The sequence below is a fragment of the Sipha flava genome, unplaced genomic scaffold (genome assembly GCF_003268045.1).
Source record: "Sipha flava isolate LNK unplaced genomic scaffold, YSA_version1 249_pilon_pilon, whole genome shotgun sequence".
Lineage (NCBI taxonomy): Eukaryota > Metazoa > Arthropoda > Insecta > Hemiptera > Aphididae > Sipha > Sipha flava.
In genome coordinates this window covers 1,432,458-1,458,730 of record NW_020272898.1, presented here as the reverse complement: position 1 = coordinate 1,458,730, position 26,273 = coordinate 1,432,458, and the positions used below count along the sequence as shown (strand labels likewise).

General features: G+C 30.9%; 4 protein-coding genes across 5 annotated transcripts; all 4 read right to left on the bottom strand.

Moving 5' to 3' along the window:
* Positions 1–1,907: 1,907 nt before the first annotated feature.
* LOC112684328 (polyhomeotic-proximal chromatin protein-like) lies at positions 1,908–9,121 on the bottom strand. Of its 2 annotated transcripts, XM_025555786.1 has the most exons (10): positions 8,506–9,121; positions 6,522–6,905; positions 5,103–5,405; positions 4,893–5,033; positions 4,679–4,838; positions 3,593–4,061; positions 2,793–3,523; positions 2,526–2,713; positions 2,313–2,453; positions 1,908–2,252 (listed from the first exon to the last, which is right to left on the bottom strand). In XM_025555786.1, the coding sequence occupies exons 2-10, from the start codon at positions 6,882–6,884 to the stop codon at positions 2,028–2,030; spliced, it is 2,721 nt and encodes a 906-aa protein (XP_025411571.1). In that variant the 5' UTR covers positions 6,885–6,905; positions 8,506–9,121; the 3' UTR covers positions 1,908–2,027. The 2 variants fall into 2 exon arrangements, with proteins under 2 accessions (XP_025411571.1, XP_025411570.1); XM_025555785.1 differs by having other exon boundaries at positions 4,893–5,405; positions 8,506–9,118.
* Positions 9,122–14,969: 5,848 nt separating this feature from the next.
* On the bottom strand, positions 14,970–17,637 carry LOC112684447 (zinc finger MYM-type protein 1-like). The gene is made up of 4 exons (XM_025555983.1): positions 17,624–17,637; positions 16,560–17,322; positions 15,593–16,490; positions 14,970–15,082 (listed from the first exon to the last, which is right to left on the bottom strand). The coding sequence occupies exons 1-4, from the start codon at positions 17,635–17,637 to the stop codon at positions 14,970–14,972; spliced, it is 1,788 nt and encodes a 595-aa protein (XP_025411768.1).
* A 2,557-nt stretch (positions 17,638–20,194) lies between these two features.
* LOC112684446 (actin-like) lies at positions 20,195–21,739 on the bottom strand. Its single transcript, XM_025555982.1, has 3 exons — positions 21,686–21,739; positions 21,333–21,605; positions 20,195–20,236 (listed from the first exon to the last, which is right to left on the bottom strand). Exons 1-3 carry the CDS (start codon positions 21,737–21,739, stop codon positions 20,195–20,197), a joined length of 369 nt encoding a protein of 122 aa, XP_025411767.1.
* A 3,522-nt stretch (positions 21,740–25,261) lies between these two features.
* Positions 25,262–25,894, bottom strand: LOC112684445 (general transcription factor II-I repeat domain-containing protein 2B-like). Its single transcript, XM_025555981.1, has one exon. It carries the CDS (start codon positions 25,892–25,894, stop codon positions 25,262–25,264), a length of 633 nt encoding a protein of 210 aa, XP_025411766.1.
* Positions 25,895–26,273: the final 379 nt, after the last annotated feature.

Genomic DNA, 26,273 nt, shown 5'->3' with positions numbered 1-26,273 from the left:
GTTGCCTCCGTATGAATAAATCAGATCTGATTGTAGATGAGGTATTACCATGGAGATCTTGGACATATATTTTAGCAGCTTTTATTATATTTTTATCGTCATACATATTTAAATTGGCCGGAATAAGTCCTTCAAGTGGCATAACATCAATAAGCCTTTGATTAAAACAAGCATTGATTCTATTAAATAGTCAAGATACATTATACATATAAACACGGCCCATGGGGGAGGCTATAGCCCCCTTAGCCCCCCCCTTGGCTACGCCACTGAACGTGATGAAATTTTCAATTATGTTTTGCCAGAATAGCATTTATAGGGTCAATAATTCTAAGTTCAAATTTTAATATGAATAAAAAATAAGTGTTAATAAAACATGGGAATGTGCAAGACGCAACATAACATAATTAATCAAACAATATATGCACATAGGTATACATATATGATTTTAGGTATTTTATAGTATATAATATTGTAGGTGTACATCAATTAAATTGCCACTGCTTGTGTAATGTATCTTATTGGTTATGTCGCAGATTGTATTAAGTTAAATTTTTTCTTGCCGCAGTTTGTATATGGACTTTTAAAGGTATTTGATTACTCTGTGAACCTTCCCTCACCTAAATATTCAATATTATCACAATAATAAATAACCATATAATGTTCAACCACTTCGAAACATTTGTATAAGGTAAATACATGTATAAAAATATTGGAAAAATTAAGATACCCCATCCAAATTTGTAGTTAATATTAATTGTTAATGTATGACCACCCTGCCAGAATGTCTGCGTACTGTTGTGTATTTGAAATACTTCCTATAAAATATTTACTATAAAAAAAAAAAAATATATAGATATATTTGTTATGTACACAGTAAATCTAATGTGTTCAGTTTATTAGCAAAAGTTTTATGGGTATTTTACATGCATTTATATTCTATGGGTAAAATATGTAAAAACCACATATTTATGTCGATGTTGATGTACATCTTATTTTATAAAACTTAAACTATCTGTGGGCAGGAATATATTTAATAAACACAAAATAAAATTAAAATCTCAATTTAAAATATTTATTATACTATAAAAAATATTCCCAATAATTAACTTAAAATTAAAGTAAAATGAACACAACATCTAACATTTAGGTTTGTATTTATTACTAAGAAAAAATTTAATAATTAAATACTTAAATGAGTTTTATTTTAAATGAATAAAATACAATTTTAAATAAGTAATAGAGCACATTAATATTTTATATTAAGAAGTTTGTTCAAAGCAAACACAATCGTAGAAATCAACAAATTTAATAATTATAAATTTATATAATAAGATTATAAATTATACTAAATTAAAAATAGTAAAATGCTAGTTTTGAGAAAATATATGAACATATATATAAAGCATAATTGATTTGAATAAAAAAATTTATCATTAAAATGCTAGTTAAAGGGTTCCATTTTTGATAGAATACAATTTAGTTGTATATACATTTTAAACCTATGTACTTTTAATAGAACCCAAGGGGAATTATATGAAAATAAAACTTCTAATATAAAAACATAGGAACCAGTCCCAATCCAAAATTATACAGGCAAGTATAAATTTACATCAGTAATCAGTAATATAAATATTAAAGTACACATTTATAAATAAATGTGACTAAAATATAATTTAAATTAATATTAATAAACAGTCGCAAAAATAGTAAAATATAAGGTACAAAAAGGTAAATATTATTAGAGTGTATTATTTTTGATTAGCAAAAATTATAGAAGATAGCAATCTTACGAAAGAAATTATATTCGATAATACTATTAAAAGAAAAAATATTTTAATTTTAATGTAAAAACCTATAAGAAATAACAAATTAAATTAGGTATCTTATAATGACATGGTTTTAAGAAGTCTTAGGGTCAATATGTACTATTTGGGTGTACATAATTTAAAACAAAACAATCAGTTATTTTATCATCCAAGTAAAAAATTATACTTATTAAAACAATTGAGTGTACATGAAACAGTCTTTTATTGAGAAGTTGCTGGTGGTTGAAGTTCTGGATTTTCTGTACGCATAGCATCTAGTTTTGCAAATATTTTCAATGCTGGTCCAAGTTTCATAGACATATCTCTTATCAAATGATCTTCTTTGAGCAACATCAGAGCTTGACCATCAATTTCGTGGCTTTCAAAATCTGCAGCTATTTCTTCACTGTCCGTTAGTTGACCAATAAATTTACGCACATCTTTTACCTAAAAATTGTATGAGTGTTAATTTAGGATGAAAAATATAGAATTACAATTAAAATTTACCGTCCATGTCAGTGGATTAATAGGAGCCAATTCTGGAACTATATCAATCTTGGAATCAGTATCTACTTGCATTCGATTGGGTAAATCAACTGATGAACTGGTATTACTGGAATCACCAGCTGAACCATTGCTTTCACATTCCTAGTTAAAATGTTAACACACGCTTATAACAATGCAAGTAAAAACAAACTCATGAAATTTTAAAATGCATACCCAATTTTTTCCATTTTTTTTATCAGTTTGACCATTTTTTGAATTATTTTCGAACATTTTAGAACATTCTTGTGAACAAAAACGTTTCGATTTCTTTTTAATTTTAAATTTCTGTAGTTCTTGACATTTCCCACAAAAGTCACACTTAATTTTTTCTTGAATATTCATATCAGATTTAATCTTTTTGTCTGTAAAATAATAAAAAACATAATATTATTAAAAAATTACGTGAGATTTGTTTAAAAACACATAAAGTATAATTTTTACTTGGAGGCTCTTCATCCATTTTAATATTTTCCTTATTTTGTATAATATTTGACAAATCAGTTGTAGTACATGATCGATTCACAGGGAATGGTTGGTCAGCTTCATGTATAACAAAACCTTCAATAACATGGGTTAAAACTTGCGGTTTCACTAAAGCTTTAGGCAATCCTTTATCTCTAGTATTGTCTTCATTAGAAGTAACTGGTAATGAAACAGAAGATGTTGTTTCTGTAGCAGTCTCTATAGTTGAAATTGCCACTGCTTCTTGAGTTTGTGCAGTGGTCGAATCTTTAGGAGAATCTCCAGATTTAATTAATGGAGGCATGGACGATACTGTTGTTTGAGCTGGAGGTGAAATTGGAATTTGAGCTGGTGTTAATGCCTGAGGAGCACATGAAACAACAGGTATCACAGGACGATCAAGGATAGTAATTTGTTGTTGAGGCTGGCTAACAATAGCTTGGCCTTGTTGCAGTTGATGTATATGTATCTTTTGTGGAGAATTCATGGACATACTCATAACACTTGTAGTAGGTTTGATAATTTGCTGTTGCTGATATGCAACTTGGGGAGACTGCATACTTACAATTTGATGATTTGGGGATTGCATACTAACTAATTTAATTTGTTGTTGAGCTTGTTGTTGTTGTTGCAAATGCTGTACTTGTACAGTTTGTTGTTGTTGTTGTTGAATTTGAGGAACAAGTTGACCAGAACTTGTCAAAATCATTCTGAAACAACAAATTGTTTAGTATTTATATCATATTTAGTATATATTATAAAAAATTTTTAATAATTACTTATTAGTATTTAATGTTTGCTGAGAAGACTGTTGAGGTTTTGATTGATTGGTCTGATTAGCAGCATCTGATTTATGTGGGGCTATATTAAAACTTTGACGAACACCAGTTTTGGGTCTGACTTTAAGTTGAGCTTTTTGCATTTGATTTAAGTGCTGTATACCAGTAGTGGTTTGTGTGGAAATTGTAGCATTAGGACGAATTGTATGTCCTGATGGTAGTATTGATAGTTGTCTATTATTTCCCATACCTGTAGGAGTTGCAACTACTTTTGGTTGTATATCAGCACGCTGTGATTTAATAGTAGTAGTAGTAGTACCACTAACCATTTGCCCAATATTTTGCATAACACCACCACTGGTTTGTACCATAGTTTGACCATGATGCTGTTGTAGATGCTGAGGAGGAGGACTCTGTATAAACATGGGAGTTTGTACTTGTTGTTGTTGACCATCTTGCTGAGGTCCGCCTGTAAAAAAAAAAAATTGTATTATTTAATTAGTTAAAAAAAAAACAATTTTTCTTTTCTGTGGCTCTAAGTTCTATAAAGGAACTTTACCACCAAAATTCTTCACACATTTATCTCTATCATATGCTATATTTTGCCAATCTGTTTCAATTTCTTGGGCTACCTCATTCCTTATGTCATTTATGCTTGTACTTGTTTACAATTTTTAGTACTATTTTTTTAAAGATTATTATAGTTTGTATAATATACAATGACTACCAAGAAAATAAGACTATTGCTACACATAGTTTGATTATATTTGTTAAACTGAATTTGTACAGGCAAGTATTTATAATTAAGACTAGTAAAGACTAGTTATAATTGTAATCAATATCAGTATATTTTTGTTCATATATAATACAGAACATGTAAATAATACATAAATAGAAGAAATGCACAGCCAGACAAACAAACAATAGTAAAATACCAAATGAGATTATAATTCACCAGACATTATATGGAGAAAATGAAAGAAAAATTATCCTTTCCTAAAAAAAATATGTATCTTTTATATATTATTAGTAGTTATAATTTATTAATTACTACAACCATTATTTATATCTAAGTAATTTACTGACCTCGTATAAAGATTGGATGATTCTGTGTAGTTAATAATGCTTGAGGCTGTGGAGTAGCCCAGGTGATTCCTTGAGGAAGTGATGCATTAAATTGCCAGGGTGAAAATTGCATAGTTTGAGCATTTTGTTGTACTGCCCTTCCAGTAGCACAACTAGTGTACTAAAAAATGTTTTCCAAATAAAACAAAATATTAAAAAAGTCTATAGTACGTACTGTTTGTTGCATTTCATTTTGTTTCATATTTGGCTGACTACTTATCACCCCTAATTGGCCAATGACAAGAGTCTGGTTAGTAGTGGTTGGTATAGCAGCATATCCAGTCGGAAACGAAGCTGCTTGTCCTTGTGATATTACCTGTTTATGTGCATGAGCTGTGGTGAGCATCTGTTGTGACTGGAATTGTTTATTTGGAGCTGCAATCACCTGAATAGCGCCTGAAGTAGGATGTTGTAACATTGTCCCAGGCATAATTAGTTGGCCCTGAGCATTGTACTGTACAAACTGTGGACTAGCCTGCTGAATTAACTGAACACGTCCATGACTCCAATCATTAATCTGTTGAATTTGCGTTTGTTGCTGTTGCTGCTGTTGTTGATTATTTTGTGCTTGCATGGTATGTTGCTGTTGAACCTGGCCTTGCTGCTGAGTTTGAATATTAGTCATTTGCACTTGACCCTGTTGCTGTTGCTGAGGTTGAATAGATGAAATTTGCATTTGACCAGACGTCTAAAAATGAAATTTTTATTATTATAATCAATACAAAGAATTCTTTCATACTAAGGGTTTTGGGATTTTTGTAGACCTAAGTTGCTCGGACAGTTGTTTTTTTAATTTTAATTTTCATTGATATAAGTTTTAACATGTAGGATTACATTAATTTTACCATACACATTGTGCATATAACATTCTTCAGGTTATTGTAGGTATAACATATTGGACTCCAATAATTTTAATTTCTTCTTTTGCATATTATATAATATATGTGACAAAACATATTAAATAATATAAATAAATAATAAAATAATAAGACCTAATAATATATTGAAATTAATACACACTGAAACAAAACTAAGAATAATTTGGTAAATATAAAATATTATATTTTTGAGTATTAGACAAATTGAGACATATTTATATACTGTGTGTATATTTGAATAAGCTAATATACCGATTTGGATTTATTTTTTAATTTAATTCCAAATATTGTACAGAAAAAATATGTATTTTTTTGATCAGATAGATTTATTTAACATTAAAATATGAAGAATAAAATGAGGATCCATTATATGCATATAACACAATAAGTGTCAGATACACGATACAGATTACACGACAACAATCATGGTGGATGTAGTAGTTTAGTTTGTTTTACTGTTTAATTATATTATTAGTGCATTATTTTTGTAAGAAGTACTTGATTAATGTGTATGTTTATATAAATAAATATATTATAAATTATAAATATACACATTAATCAAATACTACTTATAAAAAACAATACTATAAATAAACAGTAAAACAAACTTAACTACTATACCCACCATGAGTTTAATCGTATTAAATAACTTACACTCATTGCATGGTAGGACATATAATGGACCCTTATATTATCTGAATCAAATAAATACATACCTTTTTTGTACAATATTTGGAAATTAATTAAAAAAAACATCCAAATTGGTAATTTAGTTTTAATACAAATAAAAAACCAAATTAAATAAAAATATATTTTTATGAAGAAAATGATTTGTTCCACTATGTCGGAAAGGTGTTTTTTTTATATGGGATTAATACCATCCCACCATGCCAAAAAATGTTAATATAAAACAATAGAAATAATACCTCAATAGTTGTCAATGGAGCAGATGAATGTGGAAGTTGAACAGTACCTCCATTGGATCCATCTGAAGCCATTTGCATAGTAATAGTTTGCTGACCACTGGCAACAGTTACTTGTTGAGGTTGTTGCTGTTGTTGCTGTGCTTGTGGCTGTTGCTGCTGCATGTCTACCTGGTTTTGAGGCTGTTGAATCATAACTTGTATTTGTTGTGGCTGTTGCATTTGTTGGGTTTGATTTTGTTGAGATTGTTGCTGTTGATTTTGTTGTTGCTGTTGCTGCTGTTGTTGTTGTTGTTGTTGTTGTTGCTGCTGCATTTGCTGAACGTCTGTAGCTCCAGTCTGTTGTTGTGTTGATACCTCACTCATTTTTGAGCTTGCTCATGTAAGCTAAATAAATTTAATTGTTTAATATATTATTAAAAATAATGTACATAACTAGATAATGCAACCAATCATCTAATCAAGTTTATTGAAAATAATTTATATTAATATCATTATAATAACTATGATCAGTGGCATTAACTGGATGGTGCAAATGTGGCACTTGCAACAATACATCTAAAATGTAGTGGTGCAAAGATATATTTTTGCACCACCAGAAAATCATAGAAATTTGTATACCTATAATATTATTTTCAAGAACCAAGGAAATCAGCATACCAAAAACAAAATTTGATTGTTTTTTTTATTAATATTATAATAATAAAGGTTTTAATGTTAAAATAATTCAAAATGTATTTGTTATTTAATGAAATATATGGGAAAATATATAGTTTAATGGGAAGAATGTTAGTTAGGAAATTGGAAAATTGGTGTGTTGGAAATTATAAGTTGAGAATATACCTCTGCACCACCAGAAATTGAATCCAATTTACGCCACTAACTATGATAGTTACTTATTTCAACATTAATTATTTAATTTGTTTTCTATGAATAGGACTTGATACAGCTCAATAAGAGTATCAATTTTATGCAATAATATAATTCTATTATCACAACAAATTTTCATCGAACCATAGCTTGATAAACGAAAACTCTATTGAACAGTCAGGACAAATACAAATGAAAACAAAGCGGTAATAAGTACTTCAATTTAAGAGATATTAGACATTTTTTTTCATTCAATAATAATACTTCTTAGTAATGGCATATTGTATTAAATTCCTGAATGTGGAAATTTACTTCAATCTATTTGATATTGAATTGGCATGAGACTACGTTTAAACAGCCAAAGATATGTGAATGCATTAATGTCCAACATTGAACTTGAACCTTGTGAAATCGTCTAGATGAATTTTATATGAAAATAAGAATATGACAAGATCGAGAAATGTTTACAGTAATAGGAGCGCAGGGTGGATGATTAGCAAAAACAACAACAGTGGGGATGGAGTGGCCAAGGTAGTAGGTAGTACAGAGCAACGTAATCGTATTATTATGGTCAACGTAACATGATCCGAGAAATGACGATCTGTTATATCTGTTATTGCTGATTGTTTATCATAATAATGTTTCCGTACAAATCTCAGGGCTCACGAAGACAGAAGGAAAATAATGACGCGCGTGTACGCTACAAATAATCATGAACACGGATTAAACAATGAACAGCGATCACAAAAACGGATCGTCGCGAAAATTCAATAGTAAAATCCGTGTTCATGATCGTTTTACAGCGAGTGAGCGCGTCTTTATTTACCTTCTATCATCGCGATCCCCGCGATTTATTGCACTACGCATCAGCGTATCCATGTACTAATCAGGAAAGTTAGCCGTTAGTTCGCCGAACACCTACGTATGCTCCAGTTAAGAAACACTGATTTCAGATACAATTACATGTGTATGCGGCGCACTTGGTGCTATGGTAACGAAACACAAAGATTGTATGGAAAGCGTTGAAAGAGCTATACAACATGACTACGATGCTTCGCGTACGACGACAAGGAGAAAGAAATAATAATAATAACCCGGAGCGGCGGGCATAACTCACCTCAGCACACGCTAGCAATGCAAGATAAATTGTTCGCGTTTGCACAGCGCTGGTTTGACACGTACAAGTGTTATTTTATATTATTTATGCCGTCCAAGGCAGAGGTTGACGGCGAAAAACGAAACTTGGGCCGCGCGACGCCAAGCAATAACACCCGCACACGGGAAAAACGACCAACGCGTACGGGATAATTTTCGGTGCGACGGTGATCAATGTTGGATTGCTCCCAAACAGCGGTGCGTATGAGCGCGCAGCAATATGTCACGCACGCGCAGAACGATGATCCCCACCGCCGCCGTACTGTGTGGCGTTGTCGGCAGCAAACAATGCTATAACGCAGGCGGTGGCGATGACGGAGGGGTCAAGGCGGCGGTAGCTCACGGACGAACAACGACGCACGGAAAGAACGGCACACGAATGGCGGGTGGCCGGAGTACTGAACTGACGAACCGTCAGGGCTTCCACGGCCACAGCGCGTGCGCGCCACTTCTCCTTCCTACCGTTCCATCACCCGTGACGGCCAACCGGGCACCGCCCAGGCGGCGGCGCACCAATAAAGGAGCACTGACGAGCCAGCAGCGTATACGTTCGGGATTCCTGGGAGTAATTATTGTTGTAATGACGCGCGTAGTACGGTCCGTCAGCGCGGTGTGTTACGACCCCGCGGTGGAGGGGCTGCGGTGCGACTGTCGCGTGTTCGTATTATACATATAACGTTAAACATTGTGTTTGGTAAGGACGCATGTCGGTGTGCATACGTAGGGGTCGACGGGACAAACCATCTATACGAACCGCGTTGTATCCTCCTTCTCGCTATTGTCCTCTATAACACTCTTGATGTTCCGCTGAAATTTAATCACGTTCGACATTTTTTCCCCAGCACGTCCCACATATCACCCCACGTGTTGCCTGCTGAAGTCCCGACGATGTATGGTGCTCGTTCGTATACGCGCCCAAACGAGTAATACATTACACTACCTGTGAGTGGCTTATCCGCAAAAGATTTATGACCATATAACGTATACCAACGAGTAACGGTTGTAATTATTAATGGTATACCTGCCGTCATCGAACAGTGTCCGACTTATACATACATATCCATGTACGCTGAATGAAATATATTTACTAAAAATAGTCGATCGATAAGGACGTTAACGAAGTGATACGTATACGAGAAGACGCACACGAACGTATTGGATACACATCGCATGTGGCCATTTCGAGCGGCAAGGTCCGTGAAAACCGGTTTTAGCCGACATTTTCCGTCGCGAAAAAAAATTTCTCGCAATTGAACTCATACCTAAGTATACCGCGTGACGATGTGCGCGTTTCTGAAGCTAAACCAAAAAGAACACGTGTGGCGCCGGTGTGCTCCGTTGTCGACGTGTTTCTACGCGCGGACGAAGATGCACGTAACGCAGCACACTTGTATACACTCTGTATGCATTATTACGTCGGGCGGCGTCATCGTGCGCAACAACGAGGGAAACGGTTCGCCGCGATGTATCGTGGTATTGCGTCGCAGACGAAACTCGCATCCAATGTGCGTACGAGAGGTGGAAAAGTTTTTAGGAACCCACCCACCGAGCGCCAAACCAACCGACACGCATACAATGTCATTCATTGTACATAATCTAGTGTTTTGAATTATGCATAAAATACATCACAAACGCGCACGCACACGTAGTACGTGCCGTGTGCGTTCACGTACTGGACGCACAAAGAATATTATTGTTACAGTAATATTATAATATTCTGTTCATAATTTATTACCCTTCGACACTGTGCATATACACATATGTAGTGAATCTAAGTTAACACGTCATAAGTTTATCTATAATTGTAAATATAATATATTTAAGTATACCTACATAGGTTAGACTTATATATATATACTGTGTATATATCTACACATACAACATTTATAACTATTATATCCCTACGCATACTATTAGCTATTATAATTTATAACAAAATCTCTTGGATTAATGCATATCCGTATTTCATAATGACGGTCACATTTTTGAAATCATGTTTATTTGCTATTATATCAACTATTTTTCATGTATAGATAGTGCCATATCTATTGACATAATGAAACGGTCACCGAAAATATGACTACTATTCACTATTATATTATAATTTATTATTTGTATATTATTATATTGTAGTATATAACTACATATGTATAAATGTGGTATAGTAGTTCAATATATATAAATGTAAAATACTTGTTGCAGAGTTTGACTTATAATCCAAATGTTCGCGTAAACAAGGGCGTACCTAATGGGGAGAAACATTTTCTTTCTTCTTTTTCGTGATTTCGGACTTCTAGACCATGTGGTTCAACAGATTTGGAAATAATTTTAAAATTTATAAAATTTTATTATTTTCATATAACTATAAAAACTAATAAAACCCGGGTACGAAAATGGTGTTGTCAATAGTGCAAGTCGAAACACATTATACACTTCATAGGCTAATGCCTATTATTGTAGCCTGTAGTCAAGGTCGGATTAAGAGGGGGTCTAGCCGGGACGGAGCCCCGGCGCCCTCTCGAGTAACCAAGTGAAAGGGGCTCAAACAATTTTAAGCCGATACCCACTAAACATTTGATGTTTCCAACGTCCCAGTGATGAAGGTTTTAAGTTATATTTGAAACATCTGTGATAGGCGCAATACTTGTTATAAAATAACGATATTTATTTATAACACTCAACTATATTATAGCCACCGCGGGCGTCGGCAGTATTAATGTTTATGATAATAAAAAGGAGATAAAATTCAATGAATTTGTCATCCAAATATACTAGATTAGGTTATTTATAAATACTTAATTTTGTAATTTTGTATGAATTCATTCGAATTTTAGCGTGTCCTGGAACTTATCAAAAATATAATGATAAAGCATCACAGTTTCTTAAAAAATTCTTTACAAATTATGGTTTTTTATATGGTTCACAATTTTTTACGTATAACATTCAAAGTTCAATAAATTTTCAATCACTTTCCTACGTTTGAAACTAGTGGCGTAACTGGGAAAAAATCTAGGGGGGGGGCAATATAATATATTTATTATTACCAAAACCCTGACACCCCTCTCCCTCACCAGTTAAAACATATTTTTATTGTATGTATTTTATACAGTATATTTAATTGTTTGATTTTATATGAATCTCTTAACTCATTTGGTGGTTTAGATTAACATAAATTGTAGGTAACAGATACTAGGTACCAATATTGTTAAAATAATACCCATAAGAGTTATTAATAAAAGGTGCTATTTGTACTGTTGGATTATCTTGGGGGGGCAAAATTATATCTTTATCTCTCAAAAAATTGTCAGGGGGGCACTTACCTCCCACAATTACGCCACTGTTTGAAACTACTCATGGACCATTAGATAATATCAGCTTTTTTAGACAAAAATCATACAATTCAAGTCTTTAAAATTTAGTAGAATAAATTATTAAATTTTATAAAGAAGGTATCTAAAAAAAAAATTGAAATAATAGTTATTATTATAGGTATGTTACTATTTCTACTAATGATTTATAAATATTAATTGTATATATAAGTATTTATAATTAATGCTATTATTCATATATTTTTAAATTATTGGATTTCTGATTTCATTGCTTATAAACATTCATTTTACATATCTTTGTAATGTAAATAGGTAGGTAAGTTGATAGGGTTAGGTCCATATAGGTCAATAGATATGTATGGTTCAAAGTTCAAATCACACCCTCAGATCTCTCTCTGGAGATAAATAATTTTTGCTTTTTTTTTTTTGATAATATACTACAGTACTACATTTGATTGTTGAATGTATGTGTAGAGTGATGTTTAAAGAACGTTAATTGAAAGACAGCAATGCGATACATTAACAGTCTCATAGGCGTTACTTTAACGCAAAATTAACAAAAATTGCGATGTTCCATGTTTCATTGAAACTGCCTAGTAACATTGCTAGGACAAATTATTGCACAGTGAGTACACATTTTTTATCATACTAAAATTAGTAGTTTTATAGACATACATTTTTAATACCTATTAGTTTTATAATGCAAATGACTATTTGTAAAATAGTTAAAAAAATGTATCGGTCTGCGAGCGTAGCAAGCAACTTTGTAAAGCATGTTTTGTCAAAAGGGCTCACATGTCAGCTCCAGGGCCCAATAGGTGCTTAATACGGCCTTGCCTATAGTTGTAGAAATTGTTGTCTACTAATTGTGGAAATGGTTGAAGATTTATCATTATTACTACTTACCTATTCTATCGCTCGTTTTTCTTGAAAATCTAATAATGATTAGATATTTTTGATAGCTCTTGATAGCCAAATTTTACTCGTGTTAGGCTATGGTTACTATGGATGCGAATTCTGATGAAAATGTGTTCTGACGAATTCGTCCAAAAAAAAAACAAAAACATATTTTCCAATGAAAGTGTTTACATTGGCAGTAAAGATCACGTCAGAATATACACGATATCGTCAGAAACAGTTGAGCGTTCAAAAAAGTTTGATTTTTTTCGTGTGAACTACGTCTATTTTGACGTGATTGAGATTAGTAAATTTGATATTTTACAATTTATTAATATAATAATTTATTTGAATCATGGATTGAGATAAATTCATCAGTCTCGTGTACGAAAACAAGTGTTTGTGGGACGTGAGAGAAAAAAATTACCACAACAGAGATATTTTTTTCCTCTCTTCTAGAAAGTTAACTAGTTAACTTGCTCTGTTTTTCCACCATTTAACAATGATAACTTCATTAACGGACTTTCGAGAACATAAATTTATCAACTTCGTCCATCTTTGATAGATGGCAGAAACGTACTGTGAGAATAATAGAAAACCCGCAAAGTGTAATCATCTTGTGTTCTGACGAGGATTTCGGACGTATTCGTCAGAACACATTATCAACAGAATTCGCATCTTTAGTAACCAAAGCCTTCTCCTCATATTATTCTTGTCATCATGTAATATATATATGTGTATTTTATTCTTTGTTTCTTTAATCTTTTATTTTTGTAACTAACCAAAAACAAAATTAATAATATATCTATAGTTCTATACCTTTATCTATATTTATACTACTATTTAAAATGAAGTCGCTTTTTTTGTTCGGGATAAACTCAGAAACTACTTATTGGATCATCGAGCAGTTTTTTTTTTAAATTGAAGAGGACACCACAGAGAAGGTTTTAAGCATAAATTTAATCCGATAAAGTTAATAAATAATTAGTTATTATTAATTAAAATAAATGTGTAATTGTATATATATAAATATATTAGGTACATATTGTGCGGCACGGCGGCCCACGGGTTCCTGCTACCTGCAACCTGACCTTCTGTATTGTGTTTGATATCGGCGTTATTTCAAGAAGTTTATCAACACGTATACCAACATGTATATCCAATATTCGTATTAATATTATTAAGATAATACAAATTTACCAAATTAATCAAGACAATTTCAAGTTACTATACATACATGGAATCACAGGTTGGTAAAAAGTTTATTCGGTGTAAACAAGGAACTGTGGTGGAAGGGCACCCTGGTGTTAAAAAAACCGATGTTCTGGGCAGGGTATACACAATCCATCCTAACAATACAGAGTTTTCACTTGAGGATGCTGCTCCATATAGTTAAAGGTCCAATTTCTTTTCAAAGTCTTCGCACAGTGCAAAATGTCATTTATGATACTTTTCAAGGTGCATGCGCTTTGCAAAAACGCAACGCTTTGTTTGGTTTACCAACAAAGTTGGTTAACTAATAATACTTTGGTATTGGATGACGGGTCTCATTGGGAAAACACGCTATCAAAAGTTTCTATATGTTGTACACCTAAATCACTCAGATGTTTATTTGCTATCATACTAACGTTTTGTCAAATTACTGATCCTTTGATGTTTTGGCAAAATTATCGCGAAAGTATGGCCGAGGATATACTGCATCGGAAACGACAAGGGCTGTCATAAAATGATATTAGTTTTGACCAAAGTTTATTTGATGAAGTTTTATTTGAATTAAACAAAGAAGTGGAAGTTTTATCGGGAAAAGCTATAGTACATTTTGGTTTTCTTTTACCGATAAACATAAATAGGACAAGAATTAATATTGAGTATTTAAGAGAGAGAAATTATGATCAACATCAACTATAACTGTCCGTTTAAAATGAAAATCGTTTAATTGATGAGTGAACAAAAAATTGTATATGATTCAGTGATGTCGTCTATTAACAATAATGAAGGTAAAATATTATTTTTAGATGCGCCTGGGGGCACGGGTAAAACTTTATTGATAAATTTACTTCTTGCAAAAGAAGATATGGTGGAAAAATTGTTCTTGCAGTAGCATCATCTGGTTCAAATCATGATTTGGGTACAAAAGTGCCCCCTGTGCAATAATGTGTACTATAAACATACAAGGTATGTTTCCATATAATATGCAACATTAATTTGAATGTTGAATTTGCGTTAATGTGATGTCCCTGGTACTGCTAATGTCCGGTGTTTGCAACCTTATCATCAACGTTTTAAATCTGTTAATTTCTAACATACCTGCAACTGCAATATAATGTTTATAACAAAAATTTATATTTGGGTTACATTGTAAACATAGTTAGAACGTCATATTCAAACAATGAAACCTACTAATAATTGGAAACAATTATAATAAAATACCACAACTCGTATACGGGTATCGACCTCCGAACACCGACATACATAGGCGCCGACTTTTATATTTTAGCACGGGGGCAAATAAAATATTTATACTATTGTTCATGAATATTATTCCAATTCTCTTTATTGGGTTCAGATAAATGAAAATAAAAATAAAAATTACATGAAATTATGAAAATACAATTTATTTTCTAACTTAATTACAATACATTACATTTTATGATGACAATTTTACAATCTAAAATTATATTTTTTTCAATTTAAAAGTATTTCTTCTTGTCATGCACTTATTTATGAACATATTTCCTATTTTGCTTAGGTCTAAAGATTCTGCTACTGTGTTATGGCAATTTAGAAGTGCCAGATCATTTAACCTGGTCTGCGTCATGGTACTTCTGGTATAAGTTTTTAACCTCCTCAACATAGAAAAAGATCGTTCGGTAGTACATGTAGTAACTGGTACTGTTAATATCAATTGTATGCATTTCCTGAGCTCTGTTAAATGAATGACTAAATACGATTTATTTTTAAAAATATTTAATATATCTGCGAATGATGAAACAATTAATCCTTGGCCTTTAATTATATCATGAAACATATCTCTATGAAGTTTTAGCTTATCAATATTTATATCATCCTTGTAAAATGTACATATTATTTCGGGAGATATTTTTGGATCAATTAAAAACATTTCCACATTACATAAAAATGATCGAATTTCAGAGTTAAATCTTAGTTGTAAGCCAGAAAGTATATGATCAATGATTTCTTTATATATTTGATTATATTTACTTTCAGGTGAAAATTCAAAGGACTTCGTTACTCCGTCTTCATATTTTTGAGGTTTTTTTCGTTTTCTAGATTCCTTTGGTGCATCTAATTTTAAATCTGACCATTCTTTCTTTGCAGATTTCCATAAAATGTGAAATGTATCTCTCAAATTTGAAATAGTATCTTCTAAAGTATTCAAAATTTGAACAGAAAGTTTAAAATCTAATGATTTACTTTGCAATACTGTATTTGTAGTCTCCATGTGTTTAAAAATACTTATCACTATTTTAAGCATTATATACGTATCTGCAGTTTTTAATTGTTTGAAAAATCCATTTGCCTTTGAACCTGCATCATTGTGTTCAGTTTTTGAAAAATCTGACAAAAATGTCAATAGCTCATTGTAGTTATCCATAACAGAGCACAGAGAAGCATATCGTAACGTCCATCTAGTAGGACAAAATGGTCTTAGAGATGTCATATTTTCGTCTTTTTGATTCGTTTTAAACCAAGATAGTCTCTTAGGTGATTGTTTAATAAATGTAATTAATTCTCTTATAAAATTTAGTATATCTCTAGCATTTTTTACATTTCGCATACTATCTTGGGTAACAAGATTTAAAGAATGAGCTTGACAGTGAACAAACAATGCTCTTGGTTCAATTTCTTTTATTCTAGCTTGTAATCCTTTATGAATTCCAGAAACATTGCTAGCACCATCAAAACATTGTCCTCTAATATTATAAAAATCTAATTCCAATCTACACAAAATATCTTTCAGAATTTTGAAAAGAGTATCAGAATCTGTTTTAGGCGTTTCGTAAAAACCCATAAAATATTCTTCGATTTCCAACGATTCTTTGTCCACTGTTCTTAAACAAAACGAAATTTGTTCTTTGACAGTAATATCACTAGTTTCGTCTAATAAAATGGCATAAAATGTGTTTTCTTTAATTTGTTTGATAATATTTCTAATGACTTCTAATGACAGCATGCTAAGAATTTCATTAATTATATCGTGAGAAATCCACTTATATTTTGTTCTACCTAACCAGTTATTCAATTCAGTCGAATCTTCCGATCGAAGTTTTAATAACTGATTTAAATTTGCAGATTCGTCTGTATGCCCTCTTAATGCTAAGCCTTGTTTTGCCAAAAAAAATACTGAAGATATTATTTTATCAAGAGCTAATCTAGATTCTTCCATAGACTTTTTATGACTATCCGATATTTGTGCATATATATTTGCATTTCTTTTAATAAAAGAGTTTTTAACTACATTAGTTTTGTGCAATTCTGAATTTTCGTGCATATTAAACCTTTCAACAGCTTTTTTTCCAGTTATTAAAACCCTCGGAAATAAATACAGAAACATTATTATTACTATTATTACTCATGGATCTACACAATTTGCAAAAAGCTTTATCATCGATTTTATTATGTTCTAACCAGTCGTATTTATTTAACCAAGATGCTAAAAATTTTCTTTGTTTTGAAACATCTTTAGAGGACGAATTATTTCCACAGTCAATTTGATTATCACAATTTAAATTTATGTTAGAAGTGGAAGTAGATGAAGATAAACTATTATCAGAATTAATAAGGCTATTAGAATCAGAATTGTTTTTCGGAATAGTTTTTTTTTGTACATACTTCCACATAGACATAATGAATTATTTTGTGTCTGAATTACTTATTTGGTATGCCCTTCAAAAGTTAAATAATTTTTAACTCATATATTAAATAATATGGTCTATAAAGAAAATATAAATTACCTTAGTGACTTCAATCTGCGAATAAAGAACGTATGCTTCGTATGGATAACGACAGTAAAATGATCAACTACTGAACTACATAATGTAATACTCAGTATTCAGTTATCAGTACTGTATAAATGTAGAATAGTCAATATAATTTAGAAGAAATGAAAATACCATAGTATAGGTTATAAATAATTCCAACTAAAGATATTGTTATTAAGTTTCAGTTTGTGCATGTGTATAAAGTACATATATAGTTATCACACAAGTCTTTCGTCATTACCGTGACTATTAGGCATTTCTAATTGGAGCTATATACATTATACATATATATATATATATATATAAATGTACTTATACGTTATCTATAATTTGTGGTATCTTATGAGTTATGTTCAGCTATTTTTAGTTAATTTGTCCTTTTGATAAACAATTTCATATCGATATCGAAATTCAATAGCTTATAATAATAAGTAATAACCAAATAATTTTTTTCACAAAAGCGAAGTGCTGTTTCTACGTTTAACCACCCATTAAAATCGAAGAACGGGGGCAACGCCCACGTTAAAATTAAAGTACAGGGGCAATTGCCCCCGTTGCCCCCGTGTAGTCGGCGCCTATGCCGACATATCTACCTAGACGGGTCTCTAAATCCTACGCGTTACTACCTATCGGCTATCCTAATCATATTGACATTAGGTTTATAATGGACGATATTTAAAGTGAATGGAAATCGATGGTTTTCTGTCTTTACTACCATACGAGCACATTATGTATGACAAAATAAGTAACTGATTTTTAACTAAGTTTTGTTACTTTTATTTTTTAATCAACATAAGACATGTAGTCTAAAACTGTCTTATGACGTGATGACACATCAAATAGTATGCATACGGACATTACTCTTATAAATAATTGATTTGATACCCCTTGTATTTTTAAAATAGTATATTTTTTTTTTTTTTTGTGAAAAACTGAAACATCGATATTATTTTGCTGGTACGTATTACAAATCACAATAATGTAACAACCCTGTGACATATAATTTATAACATTGTAGGTCTGTACTATCATATAATGCCTAGTTATATCGCCGGGATGAGTGTTAAATGTTTGTTTTATTTAGACAGAATAGATACATTGTATACATATTAAAAAGTTACGTTGATTGTACTACGTAATATGTTTGTTTTTTGGGATGTGTTGAAACATCCAGTGCACACTGGGTGATTATAAGAAGTTATAAAATATTAAATTTTTACACAGTGAGGCTAAAAAGAATTCTGGAGTGGGGATGTTATATAAAGGAAATAAGTGAGCCGCTTATTGTTCTTTAGGGCCGGTTAAAAATGTATGATGCACCCGACACAAAATCCTGCGCACGTCTATGACCCTTAGGTATATACGTATATATACGCGGTAAAACTGTAAGTACGAATAACGCCATATCTGACAGTTTCTATAAAATCATAGACCTTAAACTAATAGACGGAGCATCCAGGGTTGGCGGAGTTGGGTGGTGCGGACACAGCAATCTTCTTAGCAGTGTTGTCATTTCTGACGACATAAAGTATGTTTATTTATTTATTTTATTATAATAATGTTATAACATAATTATTAGAGCTCGGGACTATGCATTTGCAAATTTAAAATTTGCAAAACATTTGTTCGGAAAGCAAATAGAATAAATATGATTCGTTATACATTTGTTTTGTGGTATGCAAACTTATTTCCAATTTTTTTTCAATAAATGCATATTTTTTAAATTTTTACTGCATATTTTAAATATGAATTTTTCAAATTATTTACATAATAAATTAAACTTTTATATGTATACAAATAATAAATAAACATTATTAATACATTTATGAAATTAAATTTTCTGTACAAGTATTTGGTTTTAAGGACAGCATTTAAACTAATGAAATTTAAAGAAAAAAACCATTATAAATATATTATACCTAACCTAAGTAAAATAAGTTAACGGTGATAAATACCTTGATATTTTATTTTTAAATATATACAAAATTATACAAATTTATTTTACAACTTATAAGTGAATGTAATGTAAATAATTATTGCACTAAAGTCAATGCATGCATATTAGTAATATTAGCGTATTGACCTTTGATGTTTTAAATGATTGTTATCAGTTGACAGTTATTATCATACAATACATTTTTAAAAAACACCCATAAACACACACAACCTCAAATTCTACTGCGCATGTGCGTAGTTCACCGGGTCCTGTAGAGCAGCGCAGGCTTGCAAGACCACACGAAATACACCCTTGCTCCGTCTATTAGTATAAGGTCTTTGTAAAAAATGAACATATTCCTAGACTCCGGTATATATTATCACTGATATTATATCATTAATAATTATATAATAATTTATCAGTAAACATATATGATATATGTATAGAATTGTAGTATCTAAATTTTATAAACAAAATAAGCTATAATTAACTATAATCTTCATCATCGTCTACATTATCAACGAGTTCCTGGGAAAAAATGAATATTACTTTGTTAAAAATAAAGTAATACAAAATCCTCATATGCCGTTCAAAACTTGTAATGGTAAAATACATTTAAAAAAAATATGTAATTTTATTACATAAAAACAAGACAATAGTCAACAACATTTTCCCGCCCTATGCTGCTGTATAGGTCGTATGCATTTGTTACTTTTATCTGAATTTTTTTTTCATAAGATGCTCTTTTATTCTTGAAGGTTTCATAGCTTCATTACTGAATGTTTTTTTCACAAAAGAGACACAAGGGTAATTTTTCATTTGTCGGAGATACAATAAAACCAAATTTCAAATATTCAATGGAATATTTTCTACATTTTTTTGTTCTCGGACATTTTATAATATTTACGAGTATAACTTTTACGTACACGCACAATAATAACGTCAAGTACCTACCAAGTACCAAATACGACTACACAGTACACATAACATTGTCGGAATCGGCTATTGATTAGCCGCTAATCGGAATCTATACGATAACTCTGATAAGACAATAATAACGTCAAGTACCTGCCTAGTACCTAGCATCTATAGTCCGATAAGATAATTATTTTGATATTATTTAAGTATCTATAAATATTATACCTACATAATTCTGTGTATTACATTAGGTATTTTATTCTACGCAGTTATACATTTCATTACAATCAGTTATAAACAAAAAAAAAAATGTAAATGATAGATGAGCGCCCCCTTTAGAGCCCCCTCTTAAAAACGCCCCCTTCAAAATAAAAATGACCACAAGGGGGTGGAAGCGCACACGTTGGGAAACACTGTTTATACGAGGATATTAGAAAAAAATAATAATGAACGACTACTTGATAAAAAAAAAAAATTGCCAAGAACCTGGTAATGATAATTTAAAATTATATGATAGCCGTTATATACTAAGAAAACAATATGTCTAACAGGCTATTAAACCCATATATTTTAAGTATTGGTGCAAATTTATTTTGACTTACAGGCAAAAAATATTTCAAAAAGTGATTTATTTTTCGTCCCTTATAACGGAAATGCGATTTTCGAGGTGTGGTATACAGAATCCCACCGTGCGGGAAAAAAGTACCTTCTTAATATTATTATTTTCCTCGGTCATCTTTTCACGATTAGCTCTATGATACGATGGACTTTCAGTTATCAGTATTGGGTGTTGTATTGGGTATACATGTATTAGGTTTGCTTTCAATTGTTTCTCGATAGTGTATTTCAAAATCTTATCCATATCATCCCAATTGTTCACAATACCTCGTTCAACAGTGTATTTCAAGTCGAGAAAATCTCTCATTGCTTTAACATCATCTGCTACAAAGCTTCCTTCTTGATCAAACGCAAGTTCTTTCTATAATGAGGAATAAAAATATAAGTAATTTTACTTAATGTTGCGTAGTACTGATAAGATCATCTGTTACAGGTACTTACAGTCGGGAACACAGTATAAGGCCTTTCCTGTTTGGCAAGACCGACTTTGCCCATATTTGATCCGCTGTCTACTACTATTACGTTATTTTGGTCGAATAAATCACTCATCTACTATATCTCATATATTGAAACTATGTAAAAATATTTCTATTTATACATACATACTTGGAAAATGTAATTACTCTAGAGTAAGTAATAATTTTATAAAACTAATTTAGTAAAAATAAAGGATAACTATAAATGATGACCAATTGTAAATTATGTTCACAATTACGGAAGAAAAATTAAATTTCAAGGTAATAGATATTTTCTATTGAAATAATGATATTATACATCTGAATTCTAAATATGCTCAGACAGTTTGTACTCATAGGTCTTCATCACGATGACATTAGATGTGTTGAAGTACCTAGGTACTATGAAATATAGTATTTATTTTTTTAACTCCTGGTCGGCGAGCTTGTTAACTGATAATTATCAGTAGTTATGGTAAACTGCAGAGGCGAACTGGGGAACAATCGGCCCAGGGAGAATAGTCAAAGTAATCAGCCCTAATTTTGTTTATTCATACAATAAAACATGTAAATGTAATTTTATACATATATAAGTAACCTATACTCAACTAATTATAAAAATAACAAATAATAACATTTAAAAATAATTTATTAATTAATTTTTATTCAACATTAATATTTATTTTTAACATAAAATATTTTTCATCAATTTAGAACTTTCTTTTACTTCATTTAGTATTTCATTAAAATCTACATCTTCTAGAAGTTCTTTTTCAATATTCATCAACATAAATGCTTCTAATTTTTTCTTGTTCAATAGAAGAACGTAATCTGTTTTTAATTAGTTGAAGCTTCTTTCACAGTTTACTTGTGTAAATGATAAAATTAAAAATATATTCATATGCTAAAAATAAATTTGTATAAGCAACAGAATGCAAGTTGAATTTATATAGCAATTTGAAACAGCAATTTAAACAACCAGAACAATTGTTTTGATTTTTATTATCTTCAGCAGTGTAAAAATCATCATCACTCAAATAATTATCATTATAAATAGTTTTAGTTTTTTCTGGAATGGTTTGAATCATTGATGGATATATTTTAGCAAACGCTATAAGTTCTTCAACTAATATATTACGAGGAATATTAATAAAACTTGCCAATTTTTGTAATCCATTTTTTGGAAAACTTTCTTTTAAATAACCATTCAAATAATTGTGCATCGGCAATTAATTCTTTATTAGCTGAAAATCTTTCTTTAAAACTCATGTTTAATTGATCAAATATTTGTTGAAATGTTTGAACTCTAAATTTATCAATTGGTTGTGTAAATGATTCATCTTCAGTATTCTCATCAAACTGTTTCCTTTTCTTTTTTACTCGTCGGCTTTCTTGAAATTTATCTTTTACAAATACATTTTCTGGTATTTCCAAGTTGAATAGATTGTCATTTATATCAACAGCAAACTGTTTTGTTCTTTTTATAATATTTTTAAATGCACTTTGTTTAATATCTTTTATGGTATTTTCCACCATTCTACAAGTTGAAATAAAATCCAATTGTTTTATCTGTAAATAATCAGAAGTGGGTCTTACATATTTGAAAATTTCTAAAAATATATGAGTAGTAAGTATATTTTTAAATTCACACATATTTTTTAATAAAGAATTGGCTTCAGATGTAGTATTATTGTTAAATGAATAATCTGTTGAAATATAAAATAACACACTTTTAAATGTAGGAAATAAACAATTTTCCCCTTTAAATATCCACTCTAATGCCTTGTGCCTTGACCACCATCTTGTATTGTTTTCAGCCACCTTATGTAATTTTCTTAGTTTATCTATTCCAATATTGATATTTTTAGTATTTTCTCTTTTCCAAATATTCATTCTTTTATAAGAACTGCTAAAAAATGTTGCCAGACGGTTTTAAAGTCCAAAAAAAGGTTTTTGAATTAATATTTTTGCATATATCAACTATACATAAATTTAAAATATGACTATAGCACATATGGTTTATTTCTCATTTTGAGAATATATATATGATGTAGACCCGAAAATTCACTACTCATTATTTGCTCCATCAAATGACTCACCGATGACATTACTAAATATAAGTCCATAAATATTGACGCGGACCCGGCGATGACCGTTCACCACAACGGACGCTGCCGACCGTATTTATACGGTCTCCTAATATAGTCTCCTAATCAGCCGATAGTTCGCGGATCACGATACCGACGCGTCGCACCCCGCACCTTCCTTAAGGAACGGGGAGAGCGGGGCATCGGCACCGCCGAAGGCAAGTGTCGTCGGAACGACGGACTGTTCGTCAACTTCTCGTCCGGTCACATCGCCTTCGTTCTTTTTGTATACTATCCGCATATCATTTAGCATCTAAAAACCACAAGACGATTTTGTTTCTCTTTTATTATTATTACATTTCGGTGTGTCATTACATCGCGCCTGACATTGTTGACTATTTAATTATTATTATTCGTGTGATCGTTTTTTGTAAAATATACGGCTCCTTAGCCCTTACCATCACACATCTATCGTGTCGGTGTTTATTATTATTATTATTATTATTGTGCGTCGTGTCACCAGTTGGTCCGCGACAATATCCATCCTAAAAATATAAGTAATTCATATAACTCTTTACCTTTAGAATTTTTCACTTGGACTATTGCAAAAATTAATTCTTTTATATCACCATTAAAAATATAACGAACACAAATTGAAGCTTGATCCATTGCACCAACATCTTGAGTGCTATCCATTTCAATACTAAATTTTTGTTCACCTATTTCGTTTTTAATTTTATTTCTCATTGCCCTCATTATTCCCAATATTACTTTATCAACAGTTGATTTAGATAATAATGTAACCAACGAGCCCCTTCCTTTTTAATGCATTTTATTTCCATTTTCTAAATTTTGTTTTCTAATCTTACTGTTTTTAATAGCTCGTCGCAAATGTTCATACAATACTGCATCTGTTTTGGCTGTAAATTGGATCATCTCTAAAAAATTACTCTTATTTAGTGTGATATCATCAAAATTGGATAATTTTTAATTGGAAGCAGATCCTCTATATGATAAGTTTTGACGACCAAGAAACTTTATAATTTCAAAAATTACTTTGAGTACATGAACAATTGTTTTCCACTTCTTTTTTCTTTATTGCCATCATGTTTTTATTAACAAGATACTCCATGGACATTTCTTTTGAAGCATGGAAATATCCTTCAACTGCATTCATATGTAGAGTAGACTTTTCATGTCGTTCAATAGCCGAGTACATAGATTTTAAAATTGTACAACCATCACTATTTGAAAAATTACTTAATTCAGAACCAAATGCTATACAAATTAGACAAAACATTGCCCTAAAATTATTATCCTCCACTAAAATAGGTAACCAACTTCTATGTATCTTTTTCCAGAGACAGTTCTATAATAAATTTTATTAAAATCAAAATTTATGTTTTTGGTCTGAGTAGGTTGGATTGGATGTTTTTTTATAAAATCTAATTTCTGAGTTACATTTGCATTACTATTTAATTTGAAATATTGGATGAAGCCACTTTTAAAACTGAATTTAGATATATGTCAGTTAATCTGGATCTAACGGGTGATTTATTGCTATTCATCAATGAGAATAGTTGCTCACATAGATAAGTACTACTAAACATAGACTTAATTTTACAAGCAAATCTGCGAGTTTCTACGTACCTTACAGGCAAAAAATTGTAAAATTCCGGTACACCAACCTCATTGAATTTACGTTTTAAATTTGAATCATTTTGAATCTCAATCAGTTCCATTTGTATATGTGCTGGAACTTTTACTGCGTCTATTGAAAAAGGAGATGTGAACAATTCAAAATCGTTTTCTAAATATTTGAAATCTTGAAATCTATTTCCGAATTCAGTCTTCAACCATATAATTTGTTCTGAATATTTTTTGTAAAAAATTGGTTCATAATAACTTGTTTTATACATCATACATGTTAGGAAATGCGTTAAATTTTCATTCTGTAACTGTGTTTCCCATAAATCTAATTTACATTTGAAAACCTTAATATGGTCATTAATAGCTGTTATAATTTGATCTTTTCCTTGTAATTTTAAATTTAAATTTGACAAGTGCTTCGTTATATCGACCATAAAGGATAGGTCTTGTAACCACATTGTATCCGACAAAGTGCTGACGTCTTGTTCTTTAGACTCTAAAAATATTTGTATTGCATCTTTTAACTTCCAGAATCATTCTAATACAGTGGAACAACGTACTTCTGTAAAGTATGGTAAATCTGAATACTCGCTTTCTAAATCGTTTAAAAAAATCAAAAATTGTCTTTGGTTTAAACCACGAGATCTTATAAAATTGACCATTTGTTTTACCGGTTTCATTACATGTGCCATATTAATAACTTTTGTGCATAACATCTCTTGATGTATAATACAATGTGTCCTATGAAATGTATGCTCAAAATTTTCATTCACTTTTTTTCGTAACCTTTCAATGTAACCTTTATTTTTTCCTGTCATAGAAGGAGCTCCATCTGTA